The 15,829-nt window shown below is 30.7% G+C and overlaps 2 protein-coding genes across 5 annotated transcripts in view; one reads left to right on the forward strand and one right to left on the reverse strand.

Moving 5' to 3' along the window:
* Positions 1-15,829, reverse strand: part of LOC145319405 (uncharacterized) — a 55,238-nt gene that overhangs the window by 38,966 nt on the left and 443 nt on the right. The window contains exons 1-3 of one of the 4 annotated variants that reach the window (XM_080161530.1): positions 11,410-11,935; positions 11,093-11,152; positions 10,214-10,387 (exon numbers count right to left, since the gene is read on the reverse strand). The exons of the other annotated variants lie outside the window; for them this stretch is intronic. Of the exons in view, the coding sequence (XP_080017656.1) occupies positions 10,214-10,387; positions 11,093-11,152; positions 11,410-11,587 (412 nt within the window). The 5' untranslated portion in view covers positions 11,588-11,935. Of the gene's footprint in view, positions 1-10,213; positions 10,388-11,092; positions 11,153-11,409; positions 11,936-15,829 lie in introns of those variants that run through there. 4 annotated transcript variants of the gene reach the window in all.
* Positions 4,338-9,860, forward strand: LOC145319404 (uncharacterized). Its single transcript, XM_080161526.1, has 2 exons — positions 4,338-8,376; positions 8,692-9,860. The coding sequence occupies exons 1-2, from the start codon at positions 5,708-5,710 to the stop codon at positions 8,705-8,707; spliced, it is 2,685 nt and encodes an 894-aa protein (XP_080017652.1). The 5' UTR covers positions 4,338-5,707; the 3' UTR covers positions 8,708-9,860.

Here is a 15,829-nt window from a genome sequence, read left to right on the forward strand (position 1 = left end):
GACAGTTAGTGCAAATATTTAGAGACATTTTTTATAAAAAAAAATAATTGTTTTAATAAGCTAATTATCTTATTTTATTCTTTTTAAAATGTGTGTATGTGTGTGTGTGCTAGCTACTTTAATACAATGATATTTTACAAGTACTATCTCATAGGTGTCATTTAATATATATAAAAATATAGAGTGAAAGTGAAAATAATTTTAAAATTGGTGTGTGCTTCTTACCATGGCATGACTTTTGCCTTATTTGTATAGAGAGAGAAAAATATAAGAAAAGATATTTTAAAGGGGGTACGAGAAGTCACAGGGGGTAGGCGACCAAATCAAGGGAGAAAATGGCTGCTTTAAGGTTTGATAAATGACTTTAATGAACTTGGATTTCATAATACTTGATGACACATCAAATTAACCACGGATAATTATTATAATAAAGAATAAAATATTAAGAAAATATCTGACCTACTGAGATTATTTTTGGTAAATAGGCCAAGAGTGCCCAAGTATTGTCAGAATCACGCTTTCGCCTTCTCTTCCCCTTTGTAACAATAGCTTGGTAGATAACATAGACGCCAGCAGCTGCCGCAGCCGCAACGGCAGCAAAAATCAAGTCAGGACAAATGTCTATGCTGAAGCAGCTGTCGCTTCCCATAAAACCGCCGCCATGTCCACCGTAGCTGCCCTTATGCCCGGCCTCAGATCCTAACAAATCGCCGAATAACCCGTTATTGCCGCCAGCCGCCGCACCGCCATTAATGAACTGGCCTCCCCCGCCAGGCCGTCCAGGTATGGCGGCTCGGTTAAATGGCCTCCCAACAAGCCCAGGTATCTGGCGAATGCTCATGTTTTTTTTTAAGTCTATTTTTAAGTTAATTTATCTTCGTAGATTGGTCATGCTCTTTGTTGGCTGCGGCCACATGAATCTGACAATATTAAGCAGATATCTTTCACTGTAACAGATTTCAAATTAAGAAGAAAAAACATTGTTTTGATAAATTAAAAATGATTGTCTACAAACCAAACAAACTTATTAGTTAATTTGAAAATTAGAAAATGATTTTTGTCCAGATGTTATATTTTCAATGTTCACATATTGAACTAACGGCAAAAACTATTTAATGTGAAGATAATTCTTTTAACATTTATAAATAAAATGAAAAAGCGCAGGCCCATGGAAAAAAATTCTCAACTTGTCAATCAAAATTTAATACAATAAAAATGTAATGTAATGATATAAAATGATGCTTTTGACAAAATAAGTAGAAACTTTCCTTTTTATGAGAAAATATACTAAAAAAAAACAGTTCTATGTTCAATAATTAAATGTTTACTGTAAAAGTAATTTCTTATTTGAGGGAAAAAATTAAAACATGCCATGCAATATTAATTAAATACTCTCTTACTGTGTAATATGTATATAGGTTCATGCATAAGAAAGAAAATATGGAAAAATCTCCCAAAATGAAAAGTGAAAAATCCACAAAACAATACACAAAGCGGGCAGAAGGCAAAATATATTTTTGTAACAATTACCTAACCAAGCAATGTCCATTAATCGCCGTGGAAAAGCCCAATAATGTGATAGTGAAGAAAATTCGCCATCGGCGGCGGTTGTAGACCTTCGCCGCCGTCTGCCCGCTGCGGTTATTGCTGTGTAGGTTAGATACACCAAACCGGCGCCTATCAGAGCGATAGGGAAACATCAAATTTCAATTTTATTAAAATCAATATCTTTATATGAAAATTCTCAAAAAAAATTGTATTGTTATAAACTTACTAAAAGAAATGGATCAATCACCTTAAAACTGGTGTTTATTTTCTAATTTTTAATATACAAAAAAAACCATTGAAATAGTGTTAATGCCACCTGAAAATGATGTCCTCCCTAGAGCGCCAAATGCCCAGAAAATGGTGTCCCCGTCCACGTGGATCTTGCACTCATGATCATCATCCCTCCCCTCCATCTCCCAGCTAGACTCCTCCCCCTTCAACATCTCCGCCTCTTCGTTTTCCGGTCCCCAGGTTATTAACGGAAAGCCCCGGCTGTTACCGCCATTGAGGCCAAATATGGAGCCGGTAACAATGCCGCCGAGGATTTTTTCTGCTGCCTGTACAAAAGAACATGGCGGGCGGCGCCAATATTTTCGTCGGCGAATTATTGGCGGTGTAAATGGTCTTGTATAGCCGCTGTTTTGAAAGCCGCCAAATATATTACTCCTCCGAGGCATTTTTGTTTTATGTCACATTAGAAATTTAAAGCAACTATTCTATTTACATAACAGTTCTTATTTTAACATTTAAAAAAAGATAATTGCACTTTTAGATCAACAAAAATCTTTTTTTATAATTTAATTTGTTATTAAAGAAGGGAAAGAAAAACCACTCTTTTCTCGCCAACTTTTCCGCCAATAAAAAAAACAATTATTATCAACATTGTCTTTTTTTCTTTGGTAAAACATAGCAGGATAATCAAAAGTGGTCTATAAACGGATCAAAATATTGTTAATTGTTGACTTGCGGATAAGTTAGGAGAAACATGGTATTTCTTCAGTCCTTAACTCTTTACCAACAGTAAAATCAAAATGTATAAATTAAGAACTGTTTAGATCTAAGCTGTGAATTTATGTATCTTTTTATGTTAAATGTTTATGTCATTTTATGTTATGTAGTTTAAGATATCATGCTGGTTAGATAAATACATATTTTTTATTAGTTTAATTCCAAAATTGTTTTTAAGAAAGAATTTTATACAAAGACGTCACATTTCTATAAGGATTTTCTTCCCTCACTTATTCTTCTTACTTAATATGTTGAAACAATTAAAATGTATAAAAGGAAATTTGAAATATAAAATTTACCAATGATTAATAAAACATTAATTTCGTATTTTTAGTACCAAGCTACTCTATAATTCACTCTCTCCGTCTATAATGCTTTGGGGTGCATGCTTTGAGATCATACAGCTTATATGGCTCGTCGGGTTGTTGGTCATACTTCAAAAGATATCTATGTATAGACTCATATTAAAAGGTTTCGTGAATTTCTCTCTTTGTTTCTCCCTTTTTTTAAATCACTGAACACCTGCTATATATGTAAATTTGTACGTTTGATTAGCCATTATTTTTTGTGTTTTTCTACTTATGATTGTTGTCATCCTTTATTTCTAACGTATATTCAGGATAAAAATAGATTCCCCCACTCTACGTCATAAGCATATATAAATAAAATACTTAATACAATGATCAAACATTATCCTCATTAATAAGTATAGTACATAATAGTATCAGAAAAAGGTATTCAGTAATTTTTTCAGCTCTAAAAGAATACGAAGCTTTCCCTTAAACTGCAAGGAGAGCACTCCCCCCCCCCCCTCATTTTCACATAAATGCCTAATTAGAATATAGCTCTTTAATAGTAAGGTTTAATGTAGACAATAGACCACAGATACTTGAATAAATTGAATAATTTTTTGTTGAATTGTAGGAAATTATATTTATTTAAGTTTCCGTGAGCAATTTCGATATTAAAGAAAATGGTGACTAAATTATCAAATCATGTAAATTATCTAGGAGCTTCTATATAAAAGTTGTAAGAGGTATTAATATTTTTAGGGAAAAAGAATTATTAGAAGATTTGGTTAACGAGAAAAGCAGGGAGGTAGGTATTAAAGCAGGGAGAGAAGGGATATTGATGATTTTTAACAATTTTTACTTTTAGTATTTTAATCTAGCATAAGCAGAATTTCATTAGAAAGCATTGGGGGGTTAATAATTTGTTTCCATTGTCGTATCCCTGTTATCTCTCTTTTTTTTCTCTCTCTCTCTCTCTCTCTCTCTCTCTCTCTCTCTCTCTTTCTCTCTCTCTCTCTCTCTCTCTCTCTCTCTCTCTCTCTCTCTCTCTCTCTCTCTCTCTCTCTCTCTCTCTCTCTCTCTATCTATCTATCTATCTATCTCTCTCTCTCTACCTCTCTCTCTCTCTCTATCTATCTACCTCTACCTCAGAGAGGTTGGAATATCGACCTCAAGACCAGCTGATTGTTTCCCACTCTCCCCCTCTCCCCTATATCAACCATCCCTCCTTTCCTTCTCAGAGGTAATAAAAGGGAATTTATAGATTTGGTGTTTTATATTGAACAACAAAATTCTGAAAAATTTAATAAGATAAAATATTTTCTTTTTGCTTTCCAAAAAAATGGGTTTTCTTGTCCTTAATAAAATTCTATTTAGAATATAAAGAAAAATGTAAATTTTAAATAATTTATGCTATAATGTTTACAAACCTTTTTATGGTATTCATTATTGTGGCCATGCTTTCCCCTAGCTAGCTGTGTGTTTAGTTTAGTATACAGGGAGAGGAGAGTATTATTCTATTCTGTTCTGTATGTGTAGAGTGTGTCTGCCATATAATATTCTACAATATACCAAAGCAACAATTGGCAGCAAGCATATGTTTAGCATTACAATAGTTTTATGTAAGTGAATATTATAGAGTTTAAAATTTTATCAAACAATTTTAATATTTCTTTATAATCCTTGTATAATAAGTAATAGTAATTTTTGTTTTTTTGTTGTAATATTTTTATGACAGCTGTTTAAATTTTTGTTAGCAAACATTTTATTATATCTTTTTTGAAACAAAATCTTGGGACTTTTTTAAAAATTAAGTTATATGTAAATCTGAGGAACTATAAAAAAATACCACTCTGCAATTTTTATTTCATAGTTTAAATTTTTCACTTAAAAATTTTCAAATCATTAAATTTGAAGTGAAATTTTAGCAACAAATTTTTAAATTAGATTTTGTGCAATATTAGATTTAATCTCAATTTCTCTTAAAGTTAAGATGTTCAATCTTTCTTCATCACTCTTTTTTTTACAAGAGAAAGTTTCTTGATGAAATTTAGCATTAAAAATTTTATACTTTTATCAAGCTTTCCTTAGTTTCAATCTTAAAAAATAAGGACTATTCATAAGTGCAGCAAAAATTTTACTGGGAAGAAAGCAAAAAATAAACAATTAAGAGATTGGATTATTAATGAAAGGTAAACAGTAAATTTATATACTTCACCTTGTTATGTTTTTTTTTATATATAAAGGCATATAAACAGTCTAGGGTAAAAAGAAACAACAATTGTAAAAAAATATCCTTGTTTAAACTAATGGAATCTTCTTAGATTTAAAAATGTCACCAGATGTTACAAGATTTTTTCTTTATTTATATTTCAGAGTATAGCAGATGTGCCAACCATGTTTTGATAAATAAGATTACAACCATAGAGCACATTATCTCACACTTTCCCAACATAACATATTGAGTTAGATGAAGTTAGTGTGAAGTAACAAGAGGGAAGTTGAAATTTATCATCCTGGCGATTTCAGAAGGGATACAAAAGAATTATAAACAAACTGTTAGGCTACTCTATGACTTAGTTTTTACTCTAGGTTGTTTATTATAAACATACCCTATTAGATCATGCACACAGTAAAATTATATTTTAAGAAATCTAACTTTTTCATTTCCCATGAATGACTTTTCAGCATGAATAGAATTTCTAATGAGTAACAATTTTTAAAAATTTTCTTAAAAATTGTTTCAATGAAAATTGATTGGGAGTAAAACTTTTTATAAAAAAACTTCCACCTTTTAATTTTCTGAAAATTTGAAAATAGTAAATTTTGCTTATAATTTTTTGTATATAGTTACAGAAGCAATGAAAAAGAAGGGTAACAAGACAGAGGACATAGAACTTGAAATTGTTAGCGATGAATCTGAGAAAGAAGAAGAGGAGGAAGAAGATGAGGATGGTGAGGAACAGAATTCAGAAAATGGCTCTGCCAAGCCTTTAATAAAACAATCTAAGACAGTGAAAAATGGCAAGAATGGCAAGAAAAAAAGACACGGTGCGATGCATCCAGAAATTAGGACTGGAAAACCACATGCAAAAAGGTGCTGCCGTCCTTTATGTTGTGTTTTCTTGACTGTAAAGACATTAATGGGCGTGTTAGCATTGATAATAGTTCTTGCTAACTATTTCACCCATCATGATTTTCTATTTTTACACTTTTCTAACAGTAATTCAGTTACGTTTAAAGGTTGCCAAAAGTTGGAGGTAATACCTGTGTGGCAGGTTAAATTTCCAAAAATGATATCAGAAGGCAGCTCAAGAATGCTGTTGGTAAATGATGATTTGGTTCCAGATGTTGTGATTGGTTTTGGTACAGGTGCTGATGGATATGATATTCCTGACTATGTGTGTGATATCTATTTTTATGGTCAGAAACCTTGCCTGGGAGGTATACTGGCACTAGATGGCAAAACAGGAAAGGAAATCTGGAGATTATGGACCAAGCATGAAATATTTGCTTTAACATGTCAGGCAGACTTAGATGAGGATGGTACTATTGATTGTCTGGCTGGGGGTAGAGCTGGAGTCTTCCTAGCTGTCAGTATCAAGCAGGGCAAAGAGTTGTGGTCATTTGGCAACCATGCAATACAATCTGACCTGATGTCAGTTTATGATGCACAAATTGTTGAGGATATTGATAATGATGGAGTCCAAGACATTCTTGCTATGCATGGTGGTGATGCTCTGTCTGAGCTTGATCAAAGGGATCATGTTTATGGAAAACTAATTCTGTTTAGTGGCAAGACTGGAAGAAGATTACAATGGATGCCAACTCCAGATAATAAGGAAAGCCTATATCCACCACAGATAGCCACTGGTCCTGATGGTAGAGAAATCATTATATTTGGAACAGGTAGCACCAAGCATGGTGGTGCCCTATATGCCAAGCCTCTACTAGATTTCTATAGAAAGAATATTACTAACATCAAGCTTATACACAAGGATAAAGATTTTGGAATGATGTATCCAGCAGCCATGGCTGATATTAATGGTGATGGAATACTTGATCTTATTGTTCCAACTTCTCATGAACAGATCTTGTCATTTAGTGGAGTGGACTTTTCTAAACTTTGGAACACAACACTTGAAGGATATCAAAGTATAAGCTCAGTGGCTGTTGGTTATTATGACTCAGATACAACTCCTGATTTTATTGTGAAATACAATCTAGGTGATGAATATCCACTTTTTAAACATGAGAAAACTGTAGTACTAAGTGGCAAGAATGGCTCAATCATTAGTAAACCAATAATTAATTCAATCAGTGCAAAGTCAACCCCAATAACAATCAGCATGGATGGTTATGGCAATGATTTATTTTTACATTGGTCAATAAATTGTATGGATCATTTTAGTGAAAATCTTACATATGCATTCAGACTTGAATCACATATGTATGATAAATCTCAGGCTGATTTATGCTTTGCTTTGTTTGGTACCAAACAAAATGCTAGGTTAATGACTATGAGAAAAATAGATGAAGATGGTAATACTGTTTATAATTCAACTGAGTGGGAAAGCTTTGAACACATAGGTGTTCCTAACACAACAAAACTTGCCGAGAACTTCCTTAAAAATTCTCCAGACTTTCAAAAGAACAATGATGATGAATATAGTGTCCTGCCATACAGAAAAAAAGGCTGGGATGAATATTTTAAAAATCTGGAAGAAGCTAGAGAAAGAGAATATGGTGTAAACCAACCAATCTTTGATCCAAGGACATTCATGTTGAATGAAGATCTTCTTAATTCAATGGGCCTGGACAGCAGTGATGTAGCAGACCAAGGTGATGGACAGTTTGCTGGCAGCTCTGAAGCTGATGAACCTGTTGATGTGCCTGAGAAAAGAGTATTTCCATATCCAACTGGTGAAGATGATCAATATCCACAATATCCTGTTTATAGGGACAAGAGATCAGCAACTACAGACAACAAAAGCAGAAAGGAAGCAATTATTCAGAAATATTTGAGAAGAAAAAGGGAAGCAGATTCAAGCTATCAGCAAGGATTACATAAACAATCAGCTACAGGTACATTGGCTCCATCTCTTATATCATCAAATGATACCATGGACATAATATTTCCTACTTTCTGGGTTTATCCATCTAAAATTGATGTTTTACAGCTGGATGATATGAAATGTATTGAAAAAGAAGTAAAGAGATTTGAAGAGAAAAACAAACAAGAACTGTATGAAAGTGAGTTTGAAAAGCGCATGGAAGCTATTGAGAAGAAATGCTTAAAAAAGTCAAAACATTTTGCTGCTAATGATAGAATATATGAAACCCCATCAGAATATGATCCGCTGTCAATCAATATGGGACAAATGGTTGTATACAGATTTTCTATAAGATGTATCTGTGACCCTGCCCAGCTCAGCTACAATGAAAAGTGTGCAAATTTCTTACCCTACAGCCAACAAGGATGGTCAGCATACATGGGATCGAATGGTGATAGTAAATTTAAAGATTTTAGGTAACATTCTCTCTTAAAAGTTTTTTAATCTGTCAAAAACAAAATTGAATTAAATAAATATTTTTTTCTTGTTTAGAACTTTTCATTAATTAGACTTAAACTTTCCAAATAAAAAGAAAAATAATTGAAAGATTGGAAAAGAGGCAGAAAAAGATTTGTGATACATATTGCCAATTTTAATTTGAACTCTGTCTCTCTTTATTTTATGGCACACCAAAAGATCTTTATATCTAAATTTTAAATTCATGCATCATTGGTTTATTTTAGTGTCAAGCATTTTATTTAATATGATATACAACTATTTTATTATTTCAGACCCAAACCACGGTGACAGAAAGAAGATTAATAGGTTTTAGTTTAGTATTTATGGCCTTTAAACTTAAACATTCTAGTTTATTAGAACTGTTGAAAGATATATTCTTACTCATACCTCAACTATTTTCTCAAATTCAACTCAAACACATATTTCTATATTTTATAGTTTCCATTAGATTAGATAAAAATTTAGATTATAATATTTATCTTTATTATATTATAATTAAAAGCTATAATAAAGTCAAATAAACGTTAAAAAAATTCTGCATTTTAAAATTTGAAGGCTCACATGCATTAATGATTAAAATATAAAGTTAGAAAATATGTAAATAATTGAATTCTTCATAAGTTTTCTAATTTTAAAGTAAAAATAAAAACATATCATAATTTTTTAATCTGTGCTTTTTCCCGTCCATCAAAAATTAATAATTTATCCCTTTTTTTCATATTTTATGCCAACAAACTAAAATAATTTAATCCTGAATTTTGTAGCCTAATTTTGTAATTAATTTCTGTTTAATGATTATCTTTAATCAAAATTTACACTCAAACTAGGATTTATAATAAATCAATTCTATATATATAATAAATGAGAAATCAAACTTTAATTCTAATAATTGATGATTAAAATACGATCATTTAATTATGATTTTAGTTTCTTCAATTTAAAAAAATATTTCTGACTGTAACATGTAAAGTTAATTCATTTAAAAATACTAATAGTTGGAGAGTTAAATAATTCATTAAAAAGCTATAGGTTTGCTTCGCTTTTGTGTCTTTAGAACATGTATGAAAGATATAAAAATTTTGTTAAATTAATGTTGTTAGATATTTTTGGTTTAATTAGATAAATATACAGATAGGTTTTCAAGTTACATTACTAAATGAATCTTTCTAGAAAATTTGTTTAAAGTTATTTCATTACAAAAGTTGTTTTCTTTAAACATAATTTTAGATTCAATAAAAAAATCCATAATTACTCAAGATTTACTTAGAAGTTCTTTTATGACATATTAAAATGACTTAAGAAGGCGTGATACAGATTGGAAATGCTTCATTAAAATGAAACCTTATCTGTATGAATCTAGCTGAGAGAATGTATAAAGTAAAATATATGGTGTTATCATTTATAACTGTGATTATTTTTATAATAAAACTATCGTTTGTTATTCTTTTTTATTTCTCTGTCAATTTAGAAAAACATTTACTATTTTTATTTTTAAGCCAACAGACAAATTGCAAATCAAATAAAATCCACAGGAAAATTTTCTGTGAAGTTTTAAATTACATCAAGTTTAGGGAAACTTTTGACAAGAGTTGCAACATCTATACAAGCACAGCCTGTGTGTTGTGTAAAAATAATAATTTTTACTAAAATCAATTACTGTATTTCACCCAAAGCCAAGACAAAAGGAAAATATCAAAGAAGATGCAAATTTTAATCAATTATATGTGAGAGTACTTAAAGCCTTTTATTATACACCTTGCCTTAATTTTTCAAAAACAAAATTCAAATTCTTACCCCACCAAAGCAAATCTGACACAGTATCAATGACCGCGTCCCCTGTCTTCTCCTCGACATAATCAGCTGATGTAAGGTCATGTGAACCTGGATCAGCTGATCGCTTCCTTCTCCTCCTGCCAGTGATGAGGGTAAGAGCTCTGTATAGGATACCAAAAGCTACTCCGAAGGCGGCTGGAGATAAAGACAAAGAATTAATAAGATCTAATGTTTGTTAAGATCTCAGAAAGGAGCCCATTCATTAAAAAACAATTCAGAAAATCAGTTGGATGTGTAAAGATTTTTTAAATCTCCAAGCTAACAATTTAATTTTAAGAACATATTTTCTTCCATTGTACTATCTCTTTTACTCCGGTCGAATTGTTTGGCTATTAATATGTCCCTGTTCTGATATTTTAATCTTACAAGAAACCATTTAATTATCTTCCATTCAAAATATAAAACAAAAGAACCAAATAAAATTATCTTATTAGCTAAAACTGAATGGATATTTCTCAAATGAACAAATCTAGATATTATTTTCTTATAGAAGTCTTTTTAAAAGCGAAGCTTTTCTATAATTAGGGTCGGTCCCTCTCTATAAGCAACTCTATAATCAAGCCCTAAAGATGTAAGTAAGTCCATAAACATTATCCTGTATCAAGCAGTTTTTCAACAAATTTACTTACATTTTTGCTTCGAATCTTATACTTTTATATTCTGATTATTCAGTTCAGACACTATACAAGTATTAATGTCCGTTTGTCCTACCGTTTCAGTGCTTCGCTTTTATGGATGTTGTCATCCTTGTTTATTCTTAAAAGAATATGTAGTAAAAAATTCACAGAACCTTGAATGATAAAGTTATGAAACACACAAGGATAAGAAAATTAGTAGTACCTAATAAACTGAGGAGGGCAAATTCAACAGGAATACCTTCTGGACAATAACCACCATAGCCTAGGAGGAAGTAAGGGGTCAAATAGCAGCTCAAGCTTTGAGTTAAATTTCATTTTAGCGTTTTGAAATTTTTTATTTGGTAAATTCTTTAAAACTTTTTTACACTCCTTCAGCAAATGATGAGATCATAATACAAAGAATGTTTAAAAAAGAAATTAACAAAAAATCAAATGCGATGCAATTAATAAGGTTTAAATATAAAAATGTTTCTAAATCATTTTCATGTTTGATAAGCTTTAGTTGGTACTTGACCCCACCTCCACTGGCAGCTGCATAGAGATCATTTCTATCAGCTTGTCTTGTTTCCCTACTTAGGGTATTATCAATTGATGCATCTTCACCATTATTAACAACCTCACTACTACCTCCAAACAGGTTTAGTCCTAAGGCATGGCTCACTAGCTGGCTTATAAAGCCGCCATCTTGGTTCGCCATTTTAATTTAAATTCACCAAATGTTTAAATGTTATGTTAATGAGGTAGTACAGGTGTGAATAAGTTTATAATGTTTAATATTCAATCATTTCTAAATTCAAAAATAACTTTTAACTGTTTTCACTTTCATGATAGCACTGACGCTTTCACAGAAAGTAAAAATCAACGGCTACGCATCAGAGGTAGAGCAAAATCATTTGCTCTAGTACATCAACCACACACTCAATTATAAAACTCGCTCTGCAGGTGCGCCGCCGACGGAGAAAAAAAAGGGAGAGAATGGTTTGATAGTGAAAGTTTAGTTCCCTTTTCCCTCAATAGGTGGTGACCGGAGCGGGTCTGCTACAGAACTACAGCGCATGCGTGCGCCATTTTATTTTGTTGGGGAAGCAAAAGGGTAACGGGAAGGAAAAGGCATGGAATTCCCATTGGTTTACCCGCGTAAATTTGAGATGAAGTGAAATGGTTTTTTGATGTTTCATGGCAGAGCAGTGAAAATGAAAAAGGCATGACATACTTTCCAACAATAGCAAGGAAGACAATGAAGGGGGACAGAAGGATACAAGGAGGGGGGGGGGGGGTATTGGAGTCAAAATTTTCTCCGAGCTTGATGAAGGGAGTAAATATTGAGGTGAAACTTTGGACAAGGCCTTTTTTTGGCTTCATAGGTCGTGGCTTGTAATTTTATGTGTGTGTGTGTGTGTAAGTATAATTATAAATCATTACACCTTTAGTGAAAGTTTTTTTTTACAATTCAGGTGTTCATCTATGAAAATTGGATGAAGTACTTCATAAACAGATAAAACCACAGTTTTATAAATGGAAAATGAGATTCAGAAACAGAAAACAGAGTAGAAGAGATGAAAAAGATAGATAAAGCAAAAAACTTATATGCTTACAAAGGTAAATTATACAGAAAGGAAGTTCACACGGACATACACAACTTAGTTATAAAGTAGCTGTGTTACTTAAGTTATAATTTAATTTGAAAAGACATAATTTTGTACATTTTGTATCTTTTTATCTGGCATTGTACCCTTACAACATCTGGCAAGATATTAAACAACTTTAATTAATTGTCCATGCTAAATTTGGTTTATAAACAAGGGGTTGGGGGGGTTGTGGCAGAATCAAGATTTTTAGTATTTAAAAAAAAAACTGTAATGCTGCATTAGCCACCGTCACTTATTATCTAGCAATGTGTGTTTTATTAAATAAAAATACTTTAAATTTGTCCTGTGAGTTATGATATAAATGTTATTATAAAGGTTATAATGCGTGATAAATGTTTATTTTTTCTACAATCATATTGAATACAGGTTTATAAAAAAGAGTATATAGAGCAAAAATAGATTGCTCATTAATAATTCAGGATATTTGACTTTGTAAAAATGCTTTATGAAAATTTAAACATTTTTAGCATCTAAAATCTAATTTAGTAGTCTGATGCTGATGTATAGTCTAAAAGTGCTAAACTATCTCAGCTTTAAATATCTATTGGTGTGGTTTTAGGATATTATTATTACCCCTCTCCAGAAAGGGTTTAGACCCCTCAAAGCTAAGGGTGAGATTGTAAAAAAAAGTAAATTCAATATAATCAATGTCTGAAAACTTAGAGTTGCACATTATCTTTATTGGCTAAAAAGAAAATATTTGATTTTTGATTATTCTGTGATTATTTTCTCTGTTTATCCGAGGAAAATGTAACTAAATCCAATAATTATATTAGTATATAATTGCTTTTTATTTATATCTTTTTACTTTTCTTTATTCATTTCTTTTTCAGAAATCTTTTTCTTTTTATTATTTCAAGCTAATTTATTTCAAAATCTTTGCTCTTATTAGCCATAATCTGTATATTACATTTTAAATCCTTATAGTGTAAACTATTTATTAAATGCCAGCCAATAAGACAAATGGGTTGGCCCTAGGGGCCTTGATAAAAAGTAGGTGGAAACCAACACAACAAGTAATCATCAAATACTTGTAAGAATTTGTACTTTGATTTTAAGTGGATTAAATTTAAATAAGGTTGACAACATCCATTATAAAAGTAAGTATAACTAGAAAACCATTTTTTCATTTAAAAAGAAGCTCTTACAATTGTTTTATAAATTTAGGTTAGCTACGTTAATCATATTATGATTTTAAAAACTTAAATAAATTTGAATTATAACTGTTAGAGAAAAAGGAAAGTTTTCAAAATTGATTTCGATAAAAAATCATCCAATTGATAATTTAAAACACGCCTCAAATACATTAGTAGCCTAACAAGAAACCATATGTCTATAAAATTAAAGAAGAAACAAGGATGACAACATCCATAAAAGCGAAGCTCTGAAACAGTATGACAAACGAACATTAACATTAACTGAAAAATCAGAATATAAATGTATTAACGTCAAAATTGTAAGTAGATCTGTTGAAAAACTTCTTAAATACAGGATATTGTTTAAGGACATACTTACATTTTTAGGACTTGATTATAGAGATACTTCGCTTATAAAAATGTACTTTGTTGTCCTAGGAATCAGTATTCCAAAAATCAGACCAATCGGATTATTTTATCACATAAAATATTGATGTTAAAAAAGTTAAAAAGCAACATGTTTAAAATGGACGTACGGACTTTCTGTTAACGATTATAGAGTTGCTTCGCTTTCTAACTCGTCCCTAAATCCTATAGGAATCATCATGCAAAGTTTTAAATTGATAGGACAATTATAACCTGCCTAACTTAACGAAAAGAGCTATCCGTTAAGGAAGGACCGACCCTTATAATAGAAAAGCTTCGCTTTTAAAAAGAAATCTTGAGTTTATGATATTTTTTGGCTATTTTTCTATAATTCTAGAGCTATAACAAGCAGCTCAATATGAAAATTGGCTTCTAAGCCAGTTCTACAAATAGCTTTAATATTTCTTTAATAATTTAGATTATTGATTATAATCAATGCCAACTGGTGTAAAAATTTGATACTTGGATAACAACCCTTGCAAAATTTATTTGGTTTTTAGTACATTAAATATCTGTTTTGGAACATGTGTGTAGCTTATAAATCTTTCTTACTATCATTACATTTTTCTCCCAGGGTGTTTTTTGGTTATAATATAACTTTGAACAAGCTTATATCAACAACGATATAAATTCGGAAAAAAATCACGAAACCTATAAGTGATTTTCAGCTGTCGCTGGGAGTAGAATTGACGAGCTATTTTATCTACCCCCCAAATATTATTTAAGATTTATTTCGCTTGTTGTCTATACATTATTCCTATATATTGCAATAAACTGTAATATAGTAATATCAAAAAACCTTATGCGAAATAGTGACAGATAATACACAGCTCAGGTATGCTTGACTGCGAAAATAAGAGAAAATATAACAAAGGCGCTTAAAGTAGCTTAATATGATTATTAAACAGTTATAAAAATATTCAAAATATGTATTGATTTACAAAAGTGATATGATTAATTACGATAATTGCTTTATCATTAATGAGAATTTCTAATGATAAGTAAGATATTTATGAAGATTTGAATTGATTTTAAATAGGATGCTCTGAAAATATTATAATTTATGTATAGTAAGTAGTAAGGAAAAAGTATAACAGCGGTTTTTTTATTATTAGAAAAGACAAAGGAACTGGGTAAAAATCAGAAATAAGGTATAACCAACAATCCAAATAAATCTAGAATAATATTTTGGGGGCAGATGTAAAGGTCGTCAATTTTACTATGTGTTGACCCCCCAACAACAGCTTAATTCATGTATACGTTTTCTGGATTTTTTTTTGAATTAATTTTGTTGTTGGTATAAGCTGGGTAAAAATAAAACTATAGTTCATAGCATTTCTCTTATATATAGTGATATAGTTATAAGCTAATTAAAAAGTAGATGCGCTACTTAATAATGATTTAAAAGTGTCTAATTGCTTTATGAATATAATAAATGATTTTTTATAAACCACACATTTATATTTTGTAGTGGTTAGAACATTTACATTCAAATTACCACAGCTATTAGTATACCAATATTAACTTAATTTTTCATTTCTGGCCTTTGACCCCTAATTATATATTTTTACAATAAGCTATCAAAGTCAGAATTTATCCTTGTTAAACTTTCTTTGCTTGTTAGGAAACATTTTATAATAGGTGCTAATAAATTTAAATTTATATAAACTTAAGTATAAATATTTCTGTAGAATAAAGTACATTCAAAAATACATCTAATCTAACTTA

Source organism: Acartia tonsa, chromosome 5 (assembly GCF_053477335.1).
Source record: "Acartia tonsa isolate MP-2025a chromosome 5, ASM5347733v1, whole genome shotgun sequence".
NCBI classification, from domain to species: Eukaryota; Metazoa; Arthropoda; class Copepoda; order Calanoida; family Acartiidae; genus Acartia; species Acartia tonsa.

Excerpts from the sequence above, each read along its gene's own strand:
- LOC145319404 (XM_080161526.1), top strand. The coding sequence starts at position 5,708 with ATGAAAAAGAAGGGTAACAAGACAGAGGACATAGAACTTGAAATTGTT.